Here is a 26,434-nt window from a genome sequence, read left to right as displayed (position 1 = left end):
TACATGTAAGTAAGCCCTAGGAATTGTTCATGCGATGGTTCCCTGGTTGGTCTTTGTTCAGCCTCTTTCTTGCCTAGCTCCCACCTCTCCAGAAACAACTTCTAGCTCCCTCAGCCTCTCTGGCTGGGAACCCTGTCTCCCTAACTCAGTGCTCTGCTTTGACTTCTCCCTGTTCTGTTGTCTGGAAAGTGTTCCAGGTAGAAAGTGGGGGCAGCGGTAGGGCTCCCCCATGGTTTTCTTTCCCTCAGAGAGCACAGTCCTGTATTGCCTATTGTTCAGTGTCTGTACCTATTTTGTCCAATTTTCTGTTTGTTCATAGAGGAAAGATATGTCTTATCATCTTGGCCCAAAGCAGAAATTGAGATTCTTTTGTGATATATATTTTTAATTTTTAAAAATTATAAAATAGGCAAATATAAACAAAAATAGAAAATAATATAACAAAACCCTCACTTTAGCAAATCTTAATATCCATTTTCTTTAAATCTTTATTAAGAAGTGTTGTGGTAAAATACAGCTAAATCCCCAGGTATGTCCATTCTCATTCTCCCCTCTGTAGCCCTCTGAGATAACTTCTAGCATGAGTTCAGTGTTTAACATTCCCTCACATGTTTTTTATTATATCTATACTTTTATACCCTCAAATACCATATGCTGTTATATTGCCCATTTAAAAACTTTAAAAAATACTATCAAACTATATGTATATTCTGCCACTTGTGTTTTCCACTCAAAATTTTATGTTTTTTTGAGAATTTTTCCTTTTTGGTATATGTAGTTCTATTTTAATTTTTATATAATATTTAATTGTTTCCATATGCCACAATTTGTCCATTCTTTTGTTGATGGAAATACAGTTTGTTTCCATTTTTGCCAGAAAGAACAGTATTACAATGAACATTCTTTTTTTTTAAAGCAAATTATTATTTTTTTTAAAGATTTGGAGAGAGTGAGAGAACGTGAGAGAGCATACATGGGAGCAAGTATGAGTGGGGGGAGGGGCAAAGGAAGAGGAGAGAGAAACCTCAGGCAGACGCCCTGATGAGCACAGAGCCTGATGCAGGGCCAGACCTAGGATGCTGAGATCATGACCTGAGCTGAAATCAAGAGTTGGATGCCTAACCAACTGGGCCACCCAGGTGCCCCTGCAGTGAACATTCTTAAACATCTGTCGGGCTGTACGCATCTGAGAGTTTGATATATTTACGAGAAAAAACTTATGGGTCATAGTGTTTATACATCTTCAGCAAAATATTATCAAAGCCTTTTTTAAAAGGATTTTACCAATTTACATTCACCAGTGTTTGAGCAGGTAGGTATCTTTCTCAGTACTTGATACTGTGCTCCTTTTCCTCCTCTTCCTGCTCCCCCTCCTCCTCTTCCTCCTTTTTACTGGATTATCTGCTTTTTCTTTTTTTCTTACCAACTTTTCAAGGAATTTTTAATATTTTCTGGCTGTTCATTATCAGGTGTTTGTATCATAGATATCTTCTACCATATATGACTTGTCTTTTAATTTTTGGAATGCAGAAGTTATACAGAAGGTAAAATACTAATGTAGTTCATCTGTACTATATTTTTCCCCTTTAGCACGGATCTGAGTACTGGAGGTGTAGTAGGATTTGACATGGAATGGCCACCAGCGTACAGTAAAGGGAAACAGAGCAGAGTTGCACTGATTCAGTTATGTGTGTCAGAGAGCAAATGTTATTTGTTTCATATTTCTTCTATGTCAGGTTAGTATCTCTTTGTTTCATTTTTATATGGTTGATAGTTGTATTATGTCAACCTTATGCCTACAAAATTAAGCTTTTGAATTAGCTTGTGCTTTTCTCATCATTTATTGAGGTATTCATGTTCCACCTGATTCATTCATATCCCTGTTTTATTTATTTTTATAACATCTTCATCAGGTATTGTTATTATTCCTGGTTTAGATAGTAGAGAAGTGAAGTTTAGAGGGGCTCAATGATCAGGAATATACTGTTAATGTTAGCAGAGAAAGTAGTTAAACCAGTTGTTTTTCTTGTCATTTATCAGTGAGGACTTTGCTTTAGGTAAGAAAAGAAATGCTCAGGGTGACAGCACCTGGGTGGCTCAGTTGGTTAAGCGTCTGCCTTTGGCTTGAGTCATGTTCTCAGGGATCTGGGATTGAACCCCTACATCGGGCTCTCTGATCAGCAGGGAGTCTGCTTCTTCTCCCTCTGTACTCTCTCAAATAAATAAATAAAATCTTAAAAAAAAAAATGGAATACTTTTTTAGGTGAATGTGTTTCTGAATTTAATCTTAACATAAACATAAATTTAAATATAAACATAGCATGTGTAAGAAGTAGAAAATAAATCAGTAATACTTGATAGAACCTATTGAAGTAATAATAAAATGTTACAGTTTTTCCTCAGGGATTAAAGATGTTGCTTGAAAATGAAGCAATTAAAAAAGCAGGTGTAGGAATCAAAGGTGATCAGCGGAAGCTTCTATGTGACTTTGACATTGATTTGAAGAATTTTGTGGAGCTGACAGATGTTGCCAATGAAAAGGTAGACATAAGGCATGTACTTGTTGTGATGAGCCCTGGGTGTTGTGTGGAAGTGTTGAATTACCATGTCGGGACATCCGAAGCTAATATTACACTATTTGGAAAATTTATTAAGGACTAACTCTGCCATATATTTTGGTATAGCATTTCTGGCTTTATTTGTGGCATGGGCATTTGCTGGTATTTAGAAATATCTGAAAATAGAAAGAAATAATTTTTTGCAGTATTGATTTTTCTTTACTTCCAGCTGAAATGTACAGAAATCTGGAGCCTGAATGGTTTGGTTAAACATCTCTTTGGCAAACAGCTTCTGAAAGACAGGTCTATCCGCTGTAGCAATTGGAATGACTTTCCTCTCACTGAGGATCAGAAGCTATATGCAGCCACTGATGCATATGTATGTATCAAAGATCTCTAAACTATGATGTGTTTTTTAAACTTATAATAAATTACTTTAGAAAAATTTTGTTGTAATTGTTGTACAAACTCAAATATTTTAAATTAGGTTGGCATTAAAAATGCTTAAGAAGACAGTGAAACTGATAATTCCCAATATTAATTGGCAAGTACCGATCAATGGATTATTCACTGCTAGTAGTTTTTATTGTCATGAAGCCAAAATAATGTCTAATTTCTATGTAATCAATGTAATCTCTCTGAAAACATGGATAGCTAATAAACACAGGCTGAGCAAACACAAATGATATTGATGATGTATTTGATTTATAAGCAACTCAGAATAAAAATAATTGTAGTTCCTATATTGAGACTGGCATTATTTCTTATATTTACATTTAAAATATGCTAAAAATTTAGGAAAATTACTTCCAAATTTAGCTTTCTACTGCTGTTAGTCACTTGTATTTTCATATTTACATATTCATACATACTGAAATTTGGGCTTAATGTATAGCATTATTTATTTCTCAGTTTTGTTTTTTGCTAGGAAATACATTTTATGTCCCTGTGGATTTCTTTTTCCTTAATTTATACTTTCAATTGTAAATGAATATCTTGCTGTTTCCCTTTTCACATCTATTTTTAGGCCTGGAAACTCCTTTTTTTCAAAACAAAAGAATTCAATCTTGTCAGGAAATAGGGTGATAATTTTCCTTTGCATTCTGTTAAAAAAAATTATAGAACTTGTTGAGAACTTGTGCAAGTTCTGTAATATTTTTATTCATGAAAAATCAGTGTGATTTGGTTGTTCCTGTTAACAGTGCCTGAAAGGAGGGCTGTTCATTAAGCCGACATTCACAGCTGATTTAATGAGATACAGGGGAGTAGATACGTGTCGCCAAAACAGACTTCTCGTACTTGATTGTATTTTGTTGGAGTCCCACTTATAAGTTATTTGATTTGGATAACTCCTTAGAATATTGAATATTAAAAGATAAAAATGTAAAACTTTTAAGGCACAAGTAGCTTATTTTACCCACTCTCAAAATTGGTATGGTGATTTAATGAAGACATAGATCTTTGTGTAACATAATAAGTTGAATGCAGCCTTTTGGGTGCTTTGGGAGTCACTGTTGATTTTTCTAAAGATGGGACATAAAGCCTTATTTTGGTTACCTTTAGCAAACTCTTTTCACTTTTCTGCTTTTTTTTTTTTAATAGGCTGGTCTCATCATTTATCAAAAATTAGAGATTTTAGGTGATGCTGTACAAAGGTTTGCTATAAATAAAAAAGGTATGTGGTGCTCTAAAAATACAAGATAAAATTTGAATTTACTCTCTTGTGAGGTTTATCTCCAAAAGTCAATATTCACGCATGTGCAAACTGTTTAGTATTACAACTCCTCGAGTGTCTGAACATTGGGGTGTGAGATCTCTGTGGCCCAAGATTGGAGTTTCAGGCACATTACTCTTGGCAGAGGAGGACTTACTACTGCTTTGTCACATAGCTTTTCATTAGGCTTCTTTGGTTGGGGCTTTGTGGGTTTGAAAACATTAGTGACACAACCAGTTATCTCCCAGTCTGGAGATTATTACATCCTTGCTATAAATATTTAAAATGTACAAGTTACTTTATAGTGTCCTGGTTTAAATTTCTCATTTTTTCTAGGGTAAGATAATTGCTGTTTTCCTCCAAAAAGTATGGCCACTTTGTTCCACTTCCATGCTTTTCTCATATGCCTCAATAGGTCAGTGATAGCTACACACTCTACACAGTAGAGTGAAAGAGCATGGGCTCTTCCTGTGACAGAAATCAAAGGGGAATCCCTGCCATGTGACTTGAGATTTACATGTTTCCCCGTGCTTGGAGTATAGATGATAGCCCCATATCTAGTGCATAGAATAGTGAGCACTAAGGAACAGACTATTTTGAGCACCTGTATTGATATATATAGAGTTGTTATTCCTATTCTTATAGCTTGTTTTGGAGATTTTAAATAATTGTGTTTGTTAAGAGGTTAATTAAATTAGTGGTTTTGCTAAATAAGTTTAAAGATAAGGTGTGACCTCCTCATATAAAATTATGTTGTACCCTTTTTGATTACCATTAAGAAGGGATTCATGTCCTTTGTAATAGACCCTCCTTCTTTACCTAGTAAGGTAGAAGACTCCTTAGGCTTTCTTTCTTTCCCTGGAAAGTCACTTCTGTTGAGAGCTTACTGACTCTCTATAACCAAAGGTACTGTGGCTAGAAATTATCTTGCTTAAATTGAGTAGATGATATGTTTTTGAAGCTAATCTGGAGAACAATATAAAACTTACTGAAGTCATAACAGAAGTCAACTCAACAGAGGGATTCATGGTTTTCTGAATCTGTGGTTTGCCATATTACTTCTAGGGCTATACTTACAATTTTGTCTCTGATTAAAATGCTTCTAAGGAAATGTTTAAGGTATTTCTCACTAAAGGACCATATGTTTATAAGTCGCTACAAGAAGTCCTGGTATCTGTGTACCTGTCATTTCAGTACTGCATTGTTTGACACACACTTTTATTCTTTATTGCATTATATGTGTGAATATATTTTGACATCTGAAGTGAGGTACATTGACTAGGATCCTAAGTGAATTGTGACAAAGATTACCACTCTTCTTTTTTTTTTCCCCCTCCCTCCCTTCCTCCCTTCCTGTTAGGAAGCCAGAGGTATCAGCCTCACTGTTGTTTAATTTCCCTGGTGTATTTATACATGATGTATTCAGATGTCCACTTTTAGTTATAAAATTGTGTTTTTTCTTCTTACTAAAGAATTAAAGTGGATTATAACATCAGGAAGTAAAAGGATATTCACACATTGTTTCTTCTTGTTAAAATATTAGCTTACTCCAGGATGGTAGCTAATAAACGCTGAACAATATAGTAGATAAAAATACATTTACTCATTTATTAAAAATTGTTGAGGACTTTATGATAGGGGATACAGTAATGAACAAGATACTCATGATCTGCTTCCCAAGAGGGAAATCTACAGGTTTGTAGGGGATATAGAGATGAACAAAGGAGGCATGGCTATAGGGAGATGAGTCTCATGATGTGGGAAAATAAGGCACTGTGGTTAGCACATAGGAGAACCATCTGATGCATATTTGGAAGTATTGCAGTATTTTCTGGAGGAAGTGATGTTTAAGGTGAGACCTGAAATAGGAACCAGAGTTAGGTAGTGGAAGAATAAAGGAAAAGTGTCATAGGCACAGGAACCAGCCGGCACAGAAAGAGATCATAGGATCGATAGGCAACTGCAAGTAGTTCAGCGTGGTGAACTGTTAAATATGATGGAGTGCAGGACAGAGACGCAGAACAAGGAGAGCAGATAGGCTATGTTTACATGAGTTTAATTTCCTCCTAAGAGGTATTAGGGGGTTTAAACACAGGAGTGACATGGATTATATTAAAAGAAAAAGAAAAAAGGACTAACTTGGGCTGTAGAGTAGAAAATGGATTGTAACAGGGCAAGGGTTACAGTGGGAAGGCTCGTTAGGAGGCCGTGAGAGCAATCCAAGGGAGAGGCGGTGGTTACCCGGCTTGGATGGTTGTATTGAGAATGGAGAGAAGGGGATAGATTCAAAATTCATTTAATAGAGCAGTAGAGTCAGCAGAATTTGGTGTGATGATGAGAGCCATGTGTCAAGGATCATTCCTGTGTTGCTACCACAAACAAGGGGTGAAAACCATTGACGAAAAGGAACAAGCTTTGGAGCTGAGGGGTCACTGTTGATTTTAGAGATGTTAAAGGAAAGAGGGCTGTCAGAAAGGTGGAGGGGGCCAGGTGGGACTCCGATATCCAGGTGGTAGCTCAGAGGACAGCTTTAGTTAGAGTAAAGAACTGGGACAAAGAATTTTGAGGAACTCTTAGTATTTTGTCTTTGCATGGTGGAAGGGATGACAAAGGAGTTGTCTACCACTGGCGTAGAAGGAAATTAGGAGATATGGTGTGCAGAAAGCCAAGTGAAGAGGCATGCTTTACGTGGGAGTTATCAACCTGTTTTAAGTCCTGCTGAGTTTGAGAAACTGAGGATTTAGAATTAATCATCAGTTTTGGCAATGCAACAATCATTTGTAACCTTTGACTCCAGCAGCTTTGGTGTACTAGGTGACAGAAGAGTGTTCTCTGGGGTAGAGTGGTTATTTGGGGCATGTGCTATTAAAACGGAAAAGGGTTGGGGCACCTGGGTGGCTCAGTCATTAAGCATCTGCCTTCAACTCAGGTCATGATCCCAGGATCCTGGGTTAGAGTCTGCATTGGGCTTTCTGTTTGGCATGCTTTGTGTTCCTTCTCTTGCTGTGTCTCTATCAAGTAAATAAAATCTTAAAAAAAAAAAAAAAAGAAAAAAAGAAGGGTCACAGGCTTTGGGAACATGGAGGTGCTATAAGCAGAGCAAGAGTGGAGTAGTGGGGTGGTGTGAGTAGAAGTCATACTAACATGACTAGAGAAGTTACTAGATCCAAGGAATGTGAGGAAGCATGTATAAACAACTTCTTTTTTAGAAGATTTGTTTGTGAGGGGATATTCATTCATGCATATGACATATTTGTTGGATGTTTATTATGAATCAACACAGTTTCAGTTGTGGGGGAAAGTGCCCTTAACACAGGAGACCAAGCACCTTCACTTCATTTCACAGAATGCGCGAAGGAGCCACATGAATATCTGAGGGAAGAATGTAACAGGCATTCCTTATTTGAGGAACAGTGAGGAGAACTGAGCCGAAATGAGTAAGGGTCAGAGTGGGAAGAAATGAGGCTAGAAAAGGAGCTTGGGCCAGATGGACCATTTAGGGCCTTAGGGGTGACTATGGCTTCATATTTTATTAATCACAATAAATACAAAGTAGAGTGATGGGAAACCCTTAGAGAGTTTGGAGCAGGAAAATGACATGATTAAATTTTAATTTAAAAGGGTTTTTTTTTTTTTTTTTTTTTGGCTGCTATAAAAGAGCAAGTGTTTAGGCAGGGAAGTCTATTAGACTACTCTAGTAGTCCAAGCAGGAGATGACAATTGTTTGGATTAGGCTGGTAGCAGTAGAGATGGTAAGAAGTGGTAGAATGTGTAAATGCTTTGAAGGTATAAATTGTGAAGGATTTGCCAATGAATTCTCCGTAGGGGAAAGATCCAGAGACTGAGAGGACAATAAACATATTTTGGTTGGATCAGCTGAGTTAATGGAAGGATCAGTTATGGTGGAAAGGTTATGGGAAAGGGGGATTGGGTGAGAAAAATCTAGATTTCAGTTTTGGATATGCTAAATTTTAGGTGCTTATTGATATTCAGGCAGATATCACAGTTGGAAATGTGATTCTGGAGTTCAGGGATAAGGTTGAGATTGGAGATGTAACTTTGGGAAACATCAAGATACAGATGGCAGTTAAAGCAGTGGAAGGAGATGAGATGAAAGAGGCAGTGACTGGAATAAAGAACAGAGGAGGTCCACATATTGATATCGAGGGCATACTGACATTTAGAGATCAGGGAGAGGAGGAAAGTGCAGTGGAGAAGGTCTAAGAAGAGGTGGTGGTGGAAGACAGAGTGTCAAGATGTGTTGTGTCCAGAAGCCACAGAAAGAACGTATTTTAAGGAGGAAGGAATTATCAGCTCTTTCAAATAGCTGAGAATCTGAAGGAGATGAGGAACTAGACCTGACAATTAGATTTGACAGCGTGGAGGTCACGGGATAATCTTTCCCAAAGCAGCCATGCTGTGCTGGTTGGGGTAAAGGCTTAGGGGAAATTGGGAGTAGAAAATTTGGGACCATATGTGTGGACAACTCTTTCATGGAATTTTGCTGTAAATAAGAGTAGTTCCGTGAGTACAGACTAATTAGCAGATTGCAGGGGGGGGGGGGGAGATGAGATAGTTTCCTTTTTCTATTTTCTTAGTGTGATGAAGGGTGAAGTTGTTCCTTGAGTAAAAGGAGGAGAAAGCAGATGTTAGAGGCTTGGAGAGAAAGAAAGAGGTATGAAATATTCATCTTAATAGTAGAAAAGTGGGAAATACAGAATATTTAGCAGTCTACCGAGAGTTCCTTTGAGATCTGTGTCATGAAGTTAAAGCGAGCTGAGTCATCTTGGCTGTGTTTTATCTTCAGTTATAGTCAGCTGTGTGACTATAGGCATCAAGTAGGTAAAAGAGCTGGGTTTAATTAGAGTAGGGGTTTTCCTAGATAAAAAGTATCATGGAGGGAGGAAGGAGCAAAAGAGGTCAAAGTCCTACAAGGGGATGATGATTGTAATATGGGCAAGAAAGGAAAAAAAGACTTGGTGGGGAGTGGGAGTGGGAAGAAAAAGGTGTATGGAAAAGGTGCTGCGATCAGTGGATTCGATTCTGAAAGTGTGAAGGCATAGTTGTGTTGGGGAGGGCATCCTGGAAGGCAAGCCAGCATGCTGGTGTTCCGAGGGCGGGTGGAATGCTTACCATTGAAGTTTGGAAGTAGTGACTTTATTGGCATTCATAAGGTCAAATGTCTAGGAATGGGTGGCTGAGGTCAGTCGAGGAAAAGATTGTTGGAAATGGAAGGATCAAAGCACTGAAAAGGCCACAATTTTAGGTGGAATTATCACAGGAGTAGCAGTGAAGGGAACGACTGTGTGAACCAGGCAGTGAAATCTTCAGTGAATGAAAGATGTGATTTTGAGGTCGAAGTATGCAGCTATCAGGAATAGCAGATGGGACTTGTCACATGCTTCAGCGGAGCTGGACTTTTGAGGATAAGAGAAAATGGTGATGAGCTCTAAGGAACTCTAAGCAGGAGAAGGGTTCGAGGAAGGCAGGCAGGTGTGGTGTTGATGGAGAAGGATGTGCCAGACAGAATGAAGTTGAGAGTTTGGAAGATGATCGCTGATTAGAAAGGTTTGCATTTTATTTTGGTCATGATTGATGAGAAGGGAAGTGAGGCTTGGCTGTTGGCTCAGGTTATGTTTACTGAACTATGTTTCGTAAGTAAGAGCCTGCAGAAATCTGTTCTGATTTTGAGATAGTGTAGATGGGTTCAGTTTCTCATTTCTGCCTTCCTCAGTCTAGATTGCTAACCGCTGGTTGTAATGTGTATGAATGTAGATCATTTGGAATTTATTCTAAAATTCAAGTAGCAAAAATCTGAAAGGGAAGTAAAGTGACTGAGGTGACATGGAGGTAGAATAAAGAAATTCCTTTTGCTGGAATTTGCTTAAGGAAAGAAAATGAAAATGGAACCCTAACACTGTTTAAATAAATGACTAAATAAATCCCTCTGCTTTGTGGTTTGAAAATTAACATTGATTCTTTTTGTCCAGAGGAGGAGATGCTACCTAGTGATGTGAAGAAACAACTGACATCAATCTCTGGGAATATGATGGATCTGGCTAAGCATCTCCCTGACACTTGGAAAAAAGTGGAAGATCCGCAGAGGTTAAATATTACCTGTTTTTATCAATTCTGTTTGTTCTTACTTCACATTCCTATTTATAAAGAATTACTGTTTGTTAAGGTAGACTCAGAAATTTTTTATTTAAATTCCATCTAGTTAACGTATACTATAGTATTAGTTTCAGGGGTAGAATTTAGTGACTCATCAGTTGCATATAACACTCAGTGCTCATTACATCATGTTCCCTCCTTAATGCCCATCACCAAACTACTCCATCCCCCCACTTAACATCCCCTCCAGCAATCTTCAGTTTGTTTGCTGTAGTTAAGAGTCTCTTATGGTTTGCTTCCCTCTCTGTTTTTGTCTTATTTTATTTTTCTTTCCTTCCCCTATGTTCATCTGTTTTGTTTCTTAAATTCCATAGGCGGATAAAATCACCTGGTATTTGTCTTTCTTTGACTGAATTATTTTGCTTAGCATAATACCTTCTAGTTCCATCCAGGTCGTTGCAAGTGGCAAGATTTCATTCATTTTTTTTTTAAAGATTTTTAAAACTTTTTATTTGAGAGAGAGGGAATGAACAGGGGGAACGACAGGCAGAGGGAGAGGGAGAAGTAGTTTTCCTGCAGAACAGGGAGTCCAACTTAGAACTTGATCCCAGGACACTAGGATCAGGACCTGAGACGCAGACAGACCCCCTACTCCACTGAGCCACCCAGGTGCTCCTAAAGATTTCATTCTTTTTGATGGCTGAGTAATATTCCTGTGTGTGTGTGTGTGTATACACACCACATATTTATCCATTCATACATATATATGTGGATATATACCTCATCGTGTGTGTATGTGTGTGTGTGTGTACCACATCTTTATCCATTCATAATGTACGTATGTGGATATGTACCACATCTTGTGTGTGTGTGTGTGTGTGTGTGTGTACCACATCCTTATCCATTCATAGATATATGTGTGGATATATACCACATCTTTATCTACTCATAAATCAGTGGACATCTGGGCTCTTTCCATATTTTGGTTATTGTGGACATTGCTGCTATAAACATTGGGGTGCAGATGCTCCTTTGAATCATTATGTTTGTATCCTTTGGATAAATACCTAGTAGTGCAACTGCTTGGTCATAGGGTACTTCTGTTTTTAACTTTTTGACGAATCTCCATATTGTTTTCAGAGTGGCTGCACCAGTTTGCATTTCTGCTAGTAGTGTAAGAGGGTTCCCCTTTTTCCACAACTTTGCCAACATCTGTCATCTCCTGAGTTGTTTGTTTTAGCCATTCTGTCAGGTGTGAAATGCTATCTCAGTGTGGTTGTGATTTGTATTTCCCTGATGCCAAGTGCTGTTGAGCATCTTTTCATGTGTCTCTTGGCCATTTGTATGTCTTCTCTGGAGAAATGTCTGTTCATGTCTTCTGCCCATTTCTTGCCTGGATTTTTTTTTTTTTTTTTTTGGTGGGGGATGTTGGGACTGCTAAATTCTTTATATATTTTGGATATTAGCCCTTTGTCTGATAACTCAATATCTTCTCCCATTCCATAGATTGCCTTTTAGTTTTGACTGTTTCCTTTTCTGCACAAAAGCTTTTATCCTGATGAAGTCCTAATAGTTTATATTTGCTTTTGTTTCCCTTACATTTGGAGACCTGTCTAAGCAAGAAGTTTCTGTGGCCAAGGTCGAAGAGGTTGTTGCCTGAATTCTTTTTTAGGATTTCTATGTCCTATGTCAAATGATGGATTCCTATGTCACATTTAGGTTTTTCATCCATTTTGAGTTTATTTTTGTATGTGGTATAAGAAAGTGGTCTAGTTTTATTCTTCTGCAATTTTCCCAACACCGTTTGTTGAAGAGACTGTCTTTTTTCCATTGAATGTTCTTTCCTGTTTTGTCGAAGATTAGTTGACCATATAGTTTTGGGTCCATATCTGGGCTCTCTGTTCTGTTCTGTTGATCTACATGTCTGTTTTTGTGCCAGTGTCATACTGTCTTAATGATTACAGCTTTGTAATAGAGCATAAAGTCCAGAATTGTGATGTCTCCAGCCTTGGTTTTCTTTTCCATCATTACTCTTGCTGTTTAGGGTCTTTTCTGGTTCCATACAAATTTTAGAATTGTTTGTTCCAGCTCTGAAAAATGTTGATGGTCTTTTGATAAGGATTGCATTTAATGTGTAGATTGTTTTGGGTGGTGTAGACATTTAACAATATTTGTTCTTTAAATCCATGAGCTGGAACATTTTTCCATTTCTTTTTGTCTTCCTCAGTTTCTTTTGCAAGCATTGTATAGTTTTCAGAGTACAGATCTTTTAGCTCTTTGGTTAGGTTTGTTTCTAGGTATCCTATGGTTTTTGGTGCAATTGTAAGTGGGATTGATTCCTTGCTTTCTCTTTCTTCTGCCTCGTTGTTAGTGTATAGAAATGCAACTGAGTTCTATGGATTGATTTTATATCCTGTGACTTTGCTGAATTCCTCTATCAGTTCTAGCAGTTTTTGGGTGGAGTCTTTAGAGTTTTCTACATAGGGTATCATTTTGTCTGCAGGGAGTGAAAGTTTGACTTCTTCTTTGTTGATTTGAATCCCTTTTATTTCTTTTTATTGTCTGATTGCTGAGGCTGGGACTTGCAGTACTATGTTAAATAATAGTAGTGAGAGTAGACATCCCTGTCATGTGCCTGACCATATTGGAAAAGCTCTGTTTTTCCCCCATTGTGGATGATATATGCTGTGGGTTTTCTGTATATGACTTTCATGATATTGAGGTATGTTTCCTCTATCCCTACATGGAGGAGGTTTTTAAATCAAGAAAGGATGTTGTATTTTGTCAAATGCTTTTTCTGCATCTATTGAGAGAATCATATAGTTCTTCTTTCTTTCATCAATGTGGTATATCACATCAATTGATTTGCACATATTCAACCACCCCTGCAGCCAAGGAGTAAATCCTGTTAATGTACTGTGGGACCTATTGGCTAATATCTTGGTGAGAATTTTTGCATCTGTGTTCATCATGGATATTGGCTGCAAATCTCCTTTCTAGTGGGGTCTTTGTCTGGTTTTGGGATCATGGTAGTGCTGGCCTTACGAAATGAGTTTGGAAGTTTTTGTCCATTTCTCTTTTTTTTGAAACAGTTTCAGAAAAATAGGTATTAAATCTTCTATAAATGTTTGGTAGATCTCCTTTCGGAAGACATTTGGCCCTGGACTTTTTGTTCAGAGATTTTTGATTACTGATTCAATTTTCTTTCTGGTTATAGGTTTATTCAGGTTTTCTATTTCTTCTGTGTCAGTCTTAGTAGTTTATAAGTTTCTAGGAATTTATCCATATCTTCCAGATTGTCTAATTTGTTGGCGTATAATTGCTCATAATATTCTCTTATAATTGTTTGTATTTCATCGGTGTTGGTTGTGAGCTCTCCTCCTTCATTCATAATTTTAATTTGGGTCCTTTCTCTTTTATATTTGATAAGGCTGGCTAGGGGTTTATCAGTCTTATTGATTCTTTGAAAGAACCAGCTCCTAGTTTTGTTCATGTGGTCTACTATGTTTTTGATTTCTCTATCATTGATTTCTGCTTTGATCTTTATTCTTTCTGTTTTCCTGCTGGATTTAGGCTTTAGGTGTAAGGTTAGGTTGTGTATTTGAGACTTTGTTTCTTGAAAAAGGTGTATATTGCTATATTTTTCCCTCTTAGGGCTGCCTTTGCTGCATCCTAAAGGTTTTGAACTGTTTTCATTTTCATTTGCTTCCATGTATTTTTAAAATTCTTTAATTTGCTGTTTGACCCATTCATTCTTTAGTAGGATGTTCTTTAACCTCCATGTATTTGTGGTCCTTCCAAATTTCTTTTTGTAGCTGACTTCAAGTTTCATAGCTTGTGGTCTAAAAATATGCATGATATGATCTCAGTGTTTTTGTACTGGTTGAGATCTGATTTGTGACCCAGGATGTGATCTCTTCTGGAGAATGTTCATGTACACTGGAAAAGAATGTGTGTTCTGGTGCTTTAGGATGAAATGCACTATATATATCTGTTAAGTCCATCTCGCCCAGTGTGTCATTCAAAGCTCTTGTTTCCTTGTTTATCTTTTACTTTGATGATTTGTCCTTTGCTGTGAGCAGATTATTAATGTTCCCTACAATTATTGTATAATTATCAGTGAGTTTTTGAAATTTTGTTAGGTTTATATAATTGGATGCTCCCAAGTTAGGGGCATAAATATTTACAATTATTAGATCTTCTTGTTGAATGGACCCCTTTATTATGATGTAGTGCCCTCCTTCATCTCTTATTACAGTCTTTAGTTCAAAATCTAGTTTTTGTGGGACGCCTGGGTGGTTCAGTTGGTTAAGCAGCTAGCTTCGGCTCAGGTCATGATCCCAGGGTCCTGGGATTGAGTCCCACATTGGGCTCCTTGCTTGGCAGGGAGCCTGCTTCTCCCTCTGCCTCTGCCTGCCTCTCTGTCTGCCTGTGCTCGCTCGCTCTCTCTCCCTCTGTCTCTGACAAATAAATAAATAAAATCTTTAAAAAAAAAAATCTAGTTTTTGTGATATAAAAATGGCCTTCCGGCTTTCTTTTGATTTCCATTAGCATGATAAATGGTTCTCCACCTCCTTACTTCCTTTTTTTTCTGTACCCCCTCATTTTCAATCTAGTGGTGTTTTGGGATCTAAAATGAGTTTCTTATAGGCAGCATATTGATGGAACTTATTTTTTTTATCCATTCTGATACCCCATATCTTTTGATAGGAGCATTTAGTGCATTTACATTCAGAATAATTATCAAAAGATATAAATTTATTTAGTTAATTAATTTTTTAAAAGAAGATTTTATTTATTTATTTGATAGAGACATAGAACACAAGTAGGCAGAGTGGAAGGCAGAGGGAGAGGGAGAAGCAGACTCTCCACTGAGCAGGGAGCCTGATGTGGGGCTCTATCCCAGGACCCTGGGATAATGACCTGAACCGATGGCAGCCACTCAAGTGCCTCAAAAGATATAAATTTAGTGCCATTGTATTACCTGTAAAGTTATTGTTCCTATATATTGTCTCTGTACCTTTTGGTCTTTGTTACTTTTTGGCTCTCTCTCTGCTCAAAGGATCCCCTTTAATTTTTCTTGCAGGACTGGTTTAGTGTTCACAAATTCCTTTAGTTTTTGTTTGTCCTGGAAACTCTTTGTCTCTCCTATTCTGAATGACAGCCTTGCTGGATGAAGTATTCTTGGCTGCATATTCTTCCCATTTAGCACATAGAATATGTTATGCCAGTCCTTTCTGGCCTGCAAGGTCTGTGTGGACAAGTCTGCTGTCAGCCTCATGTGCGTTGACAGATAGAAATTTGCTTCAACACATGCCCACAGCCTGATCTATAAATTTGAGAAATATTTTTCCAGTGTGTTAAATTGCCCATCAAGAAGTTTAAGGCTTTTCTATCTGCTTTGTAGGATGTTTCATGAAACAAGGCAAAATAAAATTCAGATGTTCACAGAAAGGAAAGTACTTTAGATTCAAAATTGTCTTTTTCTTCTGTTTACAGGCATCTCTCATTTAATTATATTCATAGTTTGGTCACCTAAAATATATACATACAAATAATTTTTATATTGAATAGCTTCTTTTTTCATGTTTTTATCTGATTATTAAATAGGAATTTTATATAATCACTAGGCTGTTAGAACAAGAGGAATTCAGATTTTAAATGCCATTTTATGTCTGAAACCCTACATAATTTGAGATATTTGAATTAATAGACATTGGATTATCAGTGCCTTGCAGCTAACTCTGGAACCAGGACTTTCCCTAGCCCTAATTGCTGAATGACTTCTTCCAATACCAGGAATGCTCTTGAACAGTGAATGATTACAATGTAGTTATATATTGAGGCAAAAATACTTTGTAGAATGTTAAACGGTTAGTTGAAATAGAATTCTGATTCTGACAAAATGCAGTATTAGTGTATTTTTTTAGATGAGATTTGTGATAAATTTTGCTTCTGATATTTCAAAATATGATACAGAGATTTAGCTCTTTTTCAAAGTCCCTTTTCTTCCTAGCTATTTGTTTTAGTAGTTTTAATGTAACTGAGAATTTCTGAAAGACATAACTGTCAAATGGGGATGGGTAACAATTAAGCCATTTTGTATTCAATTTCACATTTTTCCTCTATGAAAGAAAAATAATTACTGTTTACGTGATGTTTACATGTATTTCAGAATTTGTTCTAGCAGTTAAACTATCTATTGAATGTAAATTATATCTCCTTTAATGCTTTGCTTTGTAATAACAAAGCTAAGATAGGTTTTCTTAAAACTTGAGAATGGGAAATACTTGATTCATTTTAGTAAAGAAAGATCTTGTCAAGTTTGTGTCAATTAAGAACTAGTTAAATTTCTTATTTCAGGTTCTTTGTAAGAAGTCTACAGTAATGCCTAACTTACACCTCAGAACCAGAGAGGAACAAAAAGACCTCTGCATGCTAAAATACATGTCATAATCATGAATTCAAACTCATATTTAACTGTATTTCCAGTGGAGTACATGAGGGCACATTCAGAGCTTATTTTCTTCTCATTTATAGATACAGTTCGACAAGCTTAGCTATCCAGTTAAAATGAAAACAAGGTATTGATAAGAAATGTTATGCACATGACCATAGCTGGCAGTTACAGCTGGCAGTCTGTGAAGGAGTAGACAAAAGTAGAGAAATTACAATTGAGAACTTTAAAATAGAGTAGTTTGAGTTTTGTTACAGAAGGGAACAGCTTTATGCTTCAGTGGCCCTGGAAGCTATTGGATTGTACAATACTACTTACTCACTGATTTAAATTCATTACACATCTGTTGTATTGCTGTCATGTACTTAACATTCTGTTGCGTGTTGAGGCTTTCTGTAGGCTACTAATATGCATAATAACAATCCTAGGAAAGAAGGAAATGTATATTATGTCTTACTGAAGACATCGTTTGATATTTGTTGGAGTAAATAGTTATCTTATATGGGACATGCCATTCTCTGATGTTAGCACAGAATAAAGAAGCCCTTACAGTCTTTATCAATCTGTATGTCACTGTCTCTATGTTTATGTATTACAACATTCCCATGCATTTAACGATTAAATAGTGTCACATATCTGTTCCTACTAAAGTATTTATGTAAGTTCTTATATTTGAATAACTGTGTATAATACTGACTATTCTTTATAAGATTTGAAAACTTTAGAATGTGAGAATTAGTGAGTTTTTAGATTTTGAATTTAATTTTGATTTTGTTTTTATTTATATTGATGTAGACTTGGCACTTTAAGCTTGAGCCCAACTTTGGTGCTATTTTTAGCATGGAAGAAAATCATGAAACAACTCAACATTTTTGATAGTTTTGTTACATAAATGACCAGATTTTTATTTGAATCGTCAATATAAAACTTTAAAAGTCATATTGGATTTTATTAAGTATTCTTTTCAATACAGAAGAATTAGAAAAGCTAATCAAAAGTGTTAATTAAATAGGAAAAATGTCTCTTTTCTTTTATTCTCTCCTCTCCGTCAAACTTATACTTTTATAAAGTTATTAAAAATTGCTTTAATAAACCCTATAACTAGCAGATAGTATGCCTTATTTTACACTCTAGCAGTGGTTTTCCTTTGCAGTTAACCAGGTTTGTTATAAATAGCTGTTGTGTTTTTCTTTTTTTTTTTGTCAGAGAGAGTGAGCACAGGCAGACAGAGTGGCAGGCAGAGGCAGAGGGAGAAGCAGGCTTCCTGCTGAGCAAGGAGCCCGATGTGGGACTCGATCCCAGGATGCCGGGATCATGACCTGAGCTGAAGGCAACCGCTTAACCAACTGAGCCAACCAGGCGTCCCTAAATAGCTGTTTAAAGTCACTTAGTTAGGGGTGCCTGGGTAGCTCAGTTAGATAAGCATCTGCTTTTGGCTCAGGTCATGATTTCAGGGTCCTGGGATCCAGCCCTGCATCAGGCTCCCTGCTCAGCAGGGAGTCTGCTTCCCCCTCTTCCTTTGCCCTTCCCCCTGCTCCTGCTTGTCTCTCTTGCTCATGCTCTCTTTCTCAAATAAATAAATAAATAAATAAATCTTAAAAAAAAATAAAGTCACTTAGTTAAAATGTTATATTAGCAATTATAACTAAGGAGTTAAGAAATTCGTATTTATTGATGTACAACTTTTCCATATTTTCTTACCTTTTACAGTTTTGCACTGATGGGAAGTTTTTTGTTTAATTTATTTTCTGTTCCAAAGAATATATGTCGGGTTTTGTGATTATTGAACATGCACAACAGCATCATTTTCGAATTATAACATAAAAACCCTTATATTTTACAGTTGGAACAAGTAATTGATTGGCAAATTGAGTAATTTAGTTAAAACGTGGGATCATAAAAATTTTCTTCTAACTTAATATATTAGTGTTTATTTGTGTCCCAATGTTTTGATATTCATCATGGTTTCTTCATTAAATATAGGACTACTCTTTGGAATTCTGCAGAGTGGTTCTTGTTTAAAGCACACTCATTATATATCATCAGCAATTTCTAGTTTTAGTTTCTTTAAAATGGAGTGGAAACAAGACACTTGAAAGAATCTGATGGCATAGTCTTAGGAGTGTTTAAGATTTTTTCTCCTCTTATAGTTGTTTTGACTATAGTTCATCAGACAGAACTTTTTTAAAAAAAGGTAATTGCTGGGGCGCCTGGGTGGCTCAGTGGGTTAAGCCTCTGCCTTTGGCTCGGGTCATGATCTTAGGGTCCTGGGATCAAGCCCCACATCTGGCTCTCTGCTCAGCAGGGAGCCTGCTTTCCCCTCTCTCTCTGCCTGCCTCTCTGCCTACTTGTGATCTCTCTCTCTCTCTGTCAAATAAATAAAATAAAATAAAATAAAATTTTAAAAAGGAAATTGCTGTGTCTTTTAACATGTTCAGTGTAAATTTTTTTTTTTGTGGTCATGTGTCATTGATTTGACATATTTAATTAAATCAATTACCATAAAAAGTATATCTGGTATAAAGAATTAGTTTGGGACTAAACACTACTGACAATTAGGAAGCATACAAGTCAACATGCTTATAAGCATAGATGCTTAGGAAGTATATAAGTTGAATGCAGAAGTACCTTGCTGTACTAGGGAGTAGCCAACAGCTGTAAGCATATTTGGTTATTAGGGAATGAAGAATAACTGTAATCCAATGTGTCCTTTAAATGAAGGTCAATTTAGAAAGCTTGTACTTACAAAAAAGCATTACAACTGTGCTGGTAGTTATTGAAGTTAAAGTTGAATTTACCCTCTCTTAATTTTTTTAGGATTTCTGTATTATTACGTGATATTTCAGAAAATCTGTATTCATTGAGGAAGATGATACTTGGTTCTGCCGAGACTGTTCAGTTATTACCATTGGAAGATCCAGCTGCTGACAGAGTACAACAGAAACAAATTAGAAAACAGAAAATTTTTACTGAAGTTGAAGATGATCTATGGGACACAACACTTGATAACTTAATTATACATGATGAAGGAAATGTACTTCGAAATGAAGTGAAACAAGAAGAAGATGGGCTTGAAGCTGGATTAGAAGAAGGCAATAAGTTGAAAGAGAACAAAGAAAGAATTTGTTTGATGTCGTTAGATATTACAGAACGTGACCTCCAAATTTTGGAACAGCAGGCTCAGGAAAAATTTCATAATGAGACTTGCAAATCTCCTGAGGTACTAAAAAAATAGAAAACAATTTTTATTCATTAGTAGGGGTTGGCTGATTTTTTTCTGTGAAAGGGCAGATAGTAAACATTTAGACTATGCAGATCAATTACATGTTTTCTGGTATTACTATTCAATTCTGTCTAAAAATTTAGTGTGAAAGCAACTATAGACAAGTGCAAATAAATGAGCTTGTTTGTATTTTGATGAAACTTTATTTATTTATTTTAAAGATTTTATTTATTTATTTGACAGACAGAGATCACATGTAGGCAGAGAGGCAGGCAGAGAGAGAGAGAGAGAGAGAGAGAGAGGAGGAAGCAGTCTCCCCGCTGAGCAGAGAGCCTGATGCCGGGCCCGATCCCAGGACCCTGAGATCATGACTGGCAGAGGCTTTAACCCACTGAGCCACCCAGGTGCACCTTGATGAAACTTTATTAACAAAAACAAAAAGTGGGCTGAATTTGGCTTGTGAGTTATAGTTTGCTGTTTTTGACTTAGTATAATAAGCACAACTTAATGGTCTTATAATGGAAGGATTTAAAACGCCAGTACACATTTGTTGTATTTTAGTATTTCTCCTTATTTTTATGTAATAGATATAGATAAAAATAAATAATAGATAAAGATGTAATAGATAAAGATGGCTTTTTTGGATTTCCCATATTTCTACTAGTTAACGCTTCCAAACTTGATTTTTGGGAGTAGTTATATTTCCCTATACAAGATTTTCTTTGCTTACTTATTGTGAGAGTGTTTCTGATAAACTAGTGTTTTTACTCGACACTAACCTTTAGTGTTATCTGGAAAGTCAGTGACCTACGTTTTTTTCTTAATAGATTGTTGTGAAACATTTTATATTATCTGTCAGCTTCATATTTAGATTTCTAATATGTTCTGAGTAGTTTAATTTGTGAGGTTGTTTTTCTCCTGGCTAAGTTAAGGATGTTTTTTGAAATACTGAAGTTGTATTAGAGAAGAAATCTGTATTTTTTTTTTATTGTAAAGACACATTATAAAATGAGGTATCATGTAGCTGTATTTTTTATCTCACTTGTTTTTCATTAGTTTCGGAAATTACCTATGATGCCCGTATTTGGTAGAATTTTGTACATTTTATTTTGTAATAACTAAGTTTATAGTTTTAAAATTAAATTTGAAAGTCATTTAATAGGGCTGTTTCCCTCTTCAGTTTTCTAATGTCAGTAAAAAGTCTCAGTAGTTGAGAAATTCTGTTTGGTAACTATATTAGAAATCACGTCTACCAATATATAAATGCATTTAAAAAAAATGATTTTCAGACTGTTCTCATACCAACCACTTTTAAAACAGATTCCCCTTTTAGGAAATATCATTTGCTAATGTCTGCATCACGCTTTAGCTTTTTGAAAATTTCTTATTAGGTATACATTTTAAGACAGTATTTTTTGTATCATAATATAGAATTATGACCAGGATTTCATGATCTGTCATCTTTTATCCCAATTCTTGCCATTTTTATTGTGTGATAATTAGCAGTTTTTTTCTTTACTTATTAAAGATCCTATTTTAAAAGTAAAAAAATTTTTTTTTTTTTTAAAGCTTATTTTAACATCCTTTTTTTTTTTTTAAAGATTTTTTTTATTTATTTGATAGAGATCACAAGTAGGCAGAGAGAGAGAGAGAGAAAGAGAGAGGAAGGGAAGAAAGCTCCCTGCTGAGCACAGAACCTGATTCGGGGCTCGATCCCAGGACCCTGGGATCATGACCTAAGCTGAAGACAGAGGCTTTTAACCCACTGAGCCACCAAGGCGCCCCTTAACATCATTTTTTAAGGGGCACCTGGGTTGCTCAGTCAGTTAAGTGTCTGACTCTTGATTTCAGCTCAGGTCATGATCTCAGTGTTGTGAGATCAGGCCCCTCATTGGGGCAAGGAGCCTGCTTAAGATTCTTTCTCCCTCTGCCCTTCCAGGCCCCTCAAATAAATAAATAAATAAATAAATAAATAAATAGATAAAAATAAAATACTTTTAAAGACTGGTTTTTGCAGATAAATTATGACTATGCTTCCTTTTCCTACTTTCAACTTAAATATTAGACTTTTGGGGTCCTTCTACATTTCTTTTATTCAGGGGTCCCATGCTGTTGGACACTTGCTTCCTGGGGATTCCCAAATTATTATAAAGTTTTCTCATAGCCAAACATTGACAACAGCTGTATAAATAACTTATCTGACACTATTTTTCAAGTGTTTGTAGAAGCCGTTTTAAAAATAATGATTTATTTAAAGGTATTGTTATAGTCATAGGAGCTTTTTGTGATCTTTTAAAAATGAGTGGTTATAAAAGAACCAACTGTCTTACAATAGAATAGAAATTTTCAACACGGTAAAGAGGTTCTTGTGCTTAAGTTGGGACACACAGTTTGATATTGTTTAACTATTGTTGAACTTAGCACTTGTACTCTGTCTTAGATTGTGGGCTTTATATCAAGTCTGTCTCTCTTGTCTATCTTTCCAATTACATTTCTTTCTTTCTCTTTTTCTTTGATTCTTTGTTTCTGTTTATTCTCCTTTTTCTTCTTCCTTACTACCCTTTCTTCCTATCTATGCCTCATATAACCACGTAAATAGGTATTATAAATTTATCTATTAGGCAAGAAGAGGAAGTAGTTTACAGATATCTAGTGTATAGGAACTTTATTTTGTAGAAAACAGGGTATGAGGCCAATTATATTGGAAAATTAATGTTCAAAATATTTTTTAAAACATTTATCTTCTAAGGATAAAGAAGAGGATCTATCTTATGTAATTGAAAGTGATGAAGATTTAGAAATGGAGATGATTAAGGTATGTTTGAAATTATGAAAATTTACTTCCAGTTCTTTCAAAAAGGACAATTATGTAAAATATTACCTAGTTCTAAACGTCCCCCCACAATGAGATTACTATCATTTATATAACCATTAGATTTTATTTTCTGTTTATTTATTGTTTCCGTTTCATATTTGTTTACATCTTTATATGGCCTATGAATGTTTTAGTAGTAGTATACTAATTCTTACATATTATAAAACATATTCTTGTCAGGTCACTTCTTTTAATCTCTTCCTGGAATGTTGGTAGTGATTTTTCCCTCCTCTATTGAAATAGGTTTCTTTCTCTTCCCATCCATGTGTATCCCCTTTTATTTGGGAGTTCTGTTGGTATACATTCAATATTCTTCTTTACTTCTTTTGGCTTTAGTTACTATGGATATATTATATATCATTTTCTAATGTTTTAAATTATTTCATTTTCCATTAATTTATTATCAAAGTTGAAAATATTATTTTGTAATTATAAATTTTCTTTTTTTTTTTTTTAAAGATTTTTATTTATTTGACAGACCACAAGTAGGCAGAGAGGCAGGCAGAAAGAGAGAGAACGAGGAGGCAGGCTCCCTGCTGAGCAGAGAGCCCGATGTAAGGCTCGATCCCAGGACCCTGGGATCATGACCTGAGCCGAAGGCAGAGGCTTTAACCACTGAGCCACCCAGGTGCCCCTGTAATTATAAATTTTCTACCGTTATACCCAACCTCCAGTTTCTTTGTCAGGAATGAACCAGGGATGAACCAGGGATGGACAATAAGAAAATCTTAAATTTCAGATTAATTGAAAATTAAGAAAAACACAAAAGTTCATTGTTATTCATGCTTTTTATTCCTCATCTTTAGATTGATGTGAAATTTTTGTTCTTTTTTTAACGAAATAAGATTAGGTTCCTTATTCTTCGTTATGAACTGGAATAGTAGGTAGTGATTAGGAATCATAGTCCTAATATGATTAGGAATATAGTGATTAGGAGTCACTAAGTAGTGACTAGGAATATGAGCCTGAATTTAGATGTGGGTTTAAATCCCAGCGTCTCCATTTATTTGCTCTGTGACTTTGGGCATGTTTCTTAGTCTTTTCAATACTCAGTTAATAGCTGTTATTATTTAAGGTGTTATTTGTGAAGAGCTTGTTCAGAGCCTGGCATTTCCTAAGTGTTTAATAAATATTAGCTAATAGTAATAATAGGACATAAATACTAAATCATATTCTATGATTAACCATTTCTCTGAGGAGTGCTGTTCAAGTAGCACATGTAGAGGACACTTGCAGACTTCCACAAACTTAAATTGTATATTGAACCTCTTAGAAGGCAATCTGGATGCCCATATGAGAGAACTTTATTTTCAAAATGCTTTTCTAAGTATATTTGTTGACTTGAATAAAAAATCAGAAACAGAATCACTCTTTTTCTTTCCCAGGCCTGAAATGAATACGCTTTTTAGAAAACTATGAAAGTCAAGTTTATTAAATTGAAGGTTTAATAAAAAGAGAAAATGAGAACTGTGGTTTAATAATCCTTCTGTCTCTTTTCAGTAAAAAACTGTACAGATGAAACAATTTTGAAATATCCTAATGTTCTTTAAACAGATAATCTTCATTTAGGGGAGAAAATCCAATATTGTCAAGCCAAAATAAAGAGCAACTTTATTCACATTTGTAATATTCCATTCTTAAAATTTGCATCTTTTATTGTTTTCATAATTCACATAAACGTATTCACATAATTCACAGAAACACATTTATTGTTTGCTTACTGTTTAAATCTTATGCTGACACATGATAGGAGAAACTCCTTTCAAAAATATTAGTAAAACTCACATGTACCTCTTGACAGTTGAAAACACTGAAGTATGATAAAGGAAAAAAAGTTCTAAAATCAAATTTTATTCAAAATTTTGATAACTTGCCCCACAGGCAGTTTATGATATGCTATTAACGAACCCTGTTTATGCTGGAAGTATTCCATCTTTGGCCTTATGCCTTAGAAACCATTCTTGAACACATATTTAAACTAGAGCACACATGTTCTTTTGTGGTATTGGTTGCACATCTGCCAGCTTTGAACAAAATTGTAGGTTCTGTTAATAATACTTCTTTTGTGTTGGGTGAAAAGATGCGACACTGTCAATGGTTTTGCTTTTAAGATTGCTTTTAAACTTTCAGTCTTTAGAAAACCTAAATACTGGCACGGCAGATCCAGTTCATTCAAAATGCAGAGACATGCAAAGAAATCCGGATGTTCCTTTTGAAGATGACGAAGATGAGATTGAAGCTATTGAAGAAGAAGAGGAGGGTGCAGGTAAGCACTGGAACATGTTTGAAATGACTCACCTCTCCTACCTACTGCTGCCTCGAATTTAGGATCTAGTTTTTAAACATTTTGGAGGCAAGGATTTTGTGGCGTGTAATTAATGAGGTCCTAAAACCTTGTCATTAGCTGCTTTGGTGTTTGGTCTTTATAAAGCAACAATCTTACCATTTATGAAAGTAGAGGGATAGAAGCATTGTGGTATTTGGTGCGCTTGGTGACGTGAAACTTTTCTTCCTGAATTTTGTATTTTGTCAAAATAGTAGAAAATCATTATTAAGAATAATTACTTAATAAACATTATTGTTAAAGGCATAGATACATGCTGTTTGTTTTTTAGGAACTTATTCCTTCAAACAAATGGCACAATGTCAGGCAGCAAAATGGACTGATTTTCATACTGTGTATGCTAACTATAGTTAGGAATCTGTGAAATGAACCTCTTATTATTTAAGTGTAAGTGACAATATTTGTTATAGCAAACCACGGGGTCTTCTCATAAAGGAGAACACTCCTCAAGAGCTATATTTGTCAGTGTTACAGTGTGGGAAAATTAAAATAGATATTGTAGGTGGAAAGTACACGAAAATGTTAAAGAAAATGTTACTCTGTTTTCTTCTATTAAATGAAGGCATAACATCTCCAAATCAATTTAGCTCTCTATTTAGAATTGTTAAAAGCTGAGAAATCTAATAATGAATGTTCATTTGTTTGTAGATGAGTGGTCTTGATTCTTTGCTTTGCTCTGCCTTGGCCACTCATGAACTGTTCAACCTGCGTAGAAAATAAAAATTAGTTGAATAAAATCAACGTAACTCCATTGTTCTATGCCTTTAGAGTTGCAGTCAAGGATTTGGTGGACAGCTAACTAAAATGAAGATGTAATTTTATCTGTGGATTTCTTTGTGGTAGTAATGTAGTTTCTGATTACTATTAATTTAAAGTTGGATGTATTATGAAATTTGCATTGGTATGTCGCTTGCCATGGTTGGGTTTGAATGTTAGGTTTTAGCACTATAGCAAACTAGCAAATTCTAAAACATTGTTTTCTTCCAGTGTTGACAAAGTGTGAATCATTTTGTAGTAGAAGTACAAAATTATAATCCTTAGTATTAGGTAATAATCAAAGTAACTAAAATCATGACTGGTATCCAGAGGACTGAATTAGTTGGATTTAAAAGACAGGAAACAGAGATGTCTGGTACTTATCACTGTATT

At 35.6% G+C, this 26,434-nt stretch overlaps 1 protein-coding gene across 10 annotated transcripts in view; it reads left to right on the top strand.

The window, feature by feature from the left end:
• Nucleotides 1-26,434, top strand: part of WRN (WRN RecQ like helicase) — a 144,431-nt gene that overhangs the window by 33,794 nt on the left and 84,203 nt on the right. For all 10 annotated transcript variants that reach the window (XM_013059317.2, XM_013059315.2, XM_013059308.2 and 7 more), the window contains 8 exons: nt 1,591-1,736; nt 2,393-2,541; nt 2,788-2,937; nt 4,161-4,233; nt 10,263-10,377; nt 19,661-20,063; nt 22,816-22,881; nt 25,072-25,207. In XM_013059317.2, the coding sequence (XP_012914771.1) occupies nt 1,591-1,736; nt 2,393-2,541; nt 2,788-2,937; nt 4,161-4,233; nt 10,263-10,377; nt 19,661-20,063; nt 22,816-22,881; nt 25,072-25,207 (1,238 nt within the window). The remainder of the gene's footprint in view (nt 1-1,590; nt 1,737-2,392; nt 2,542-2,787; nt 2,938-4,160; nt 4,234-10,262; nt 10,378-19,660; nt 20,064-22,815; nt 22,882-25,071; nt 25,208-26,434) is intronic.

Source organism: Mustela putorius, unplaced genomic scaffold, assembly GCF_011764305.1.
Source record: "Mustela putorius furo isolate JIRA1106 unplaced genomic scaffold, ASM1176430v1.1 tig00537255_pilon_pilon_pilon, whole genome shotgun sequence".
Classification (NCBI taxonomy): domain Eukaryota; kingdom Metazoa; phylum Chordata; class Mammalia; order Carnivora; family Mustelidae; genus Mustela; species Mustela putorius.
This window is presented reverse-complemented; position numbering and strand designations above follow the sequence as displayed.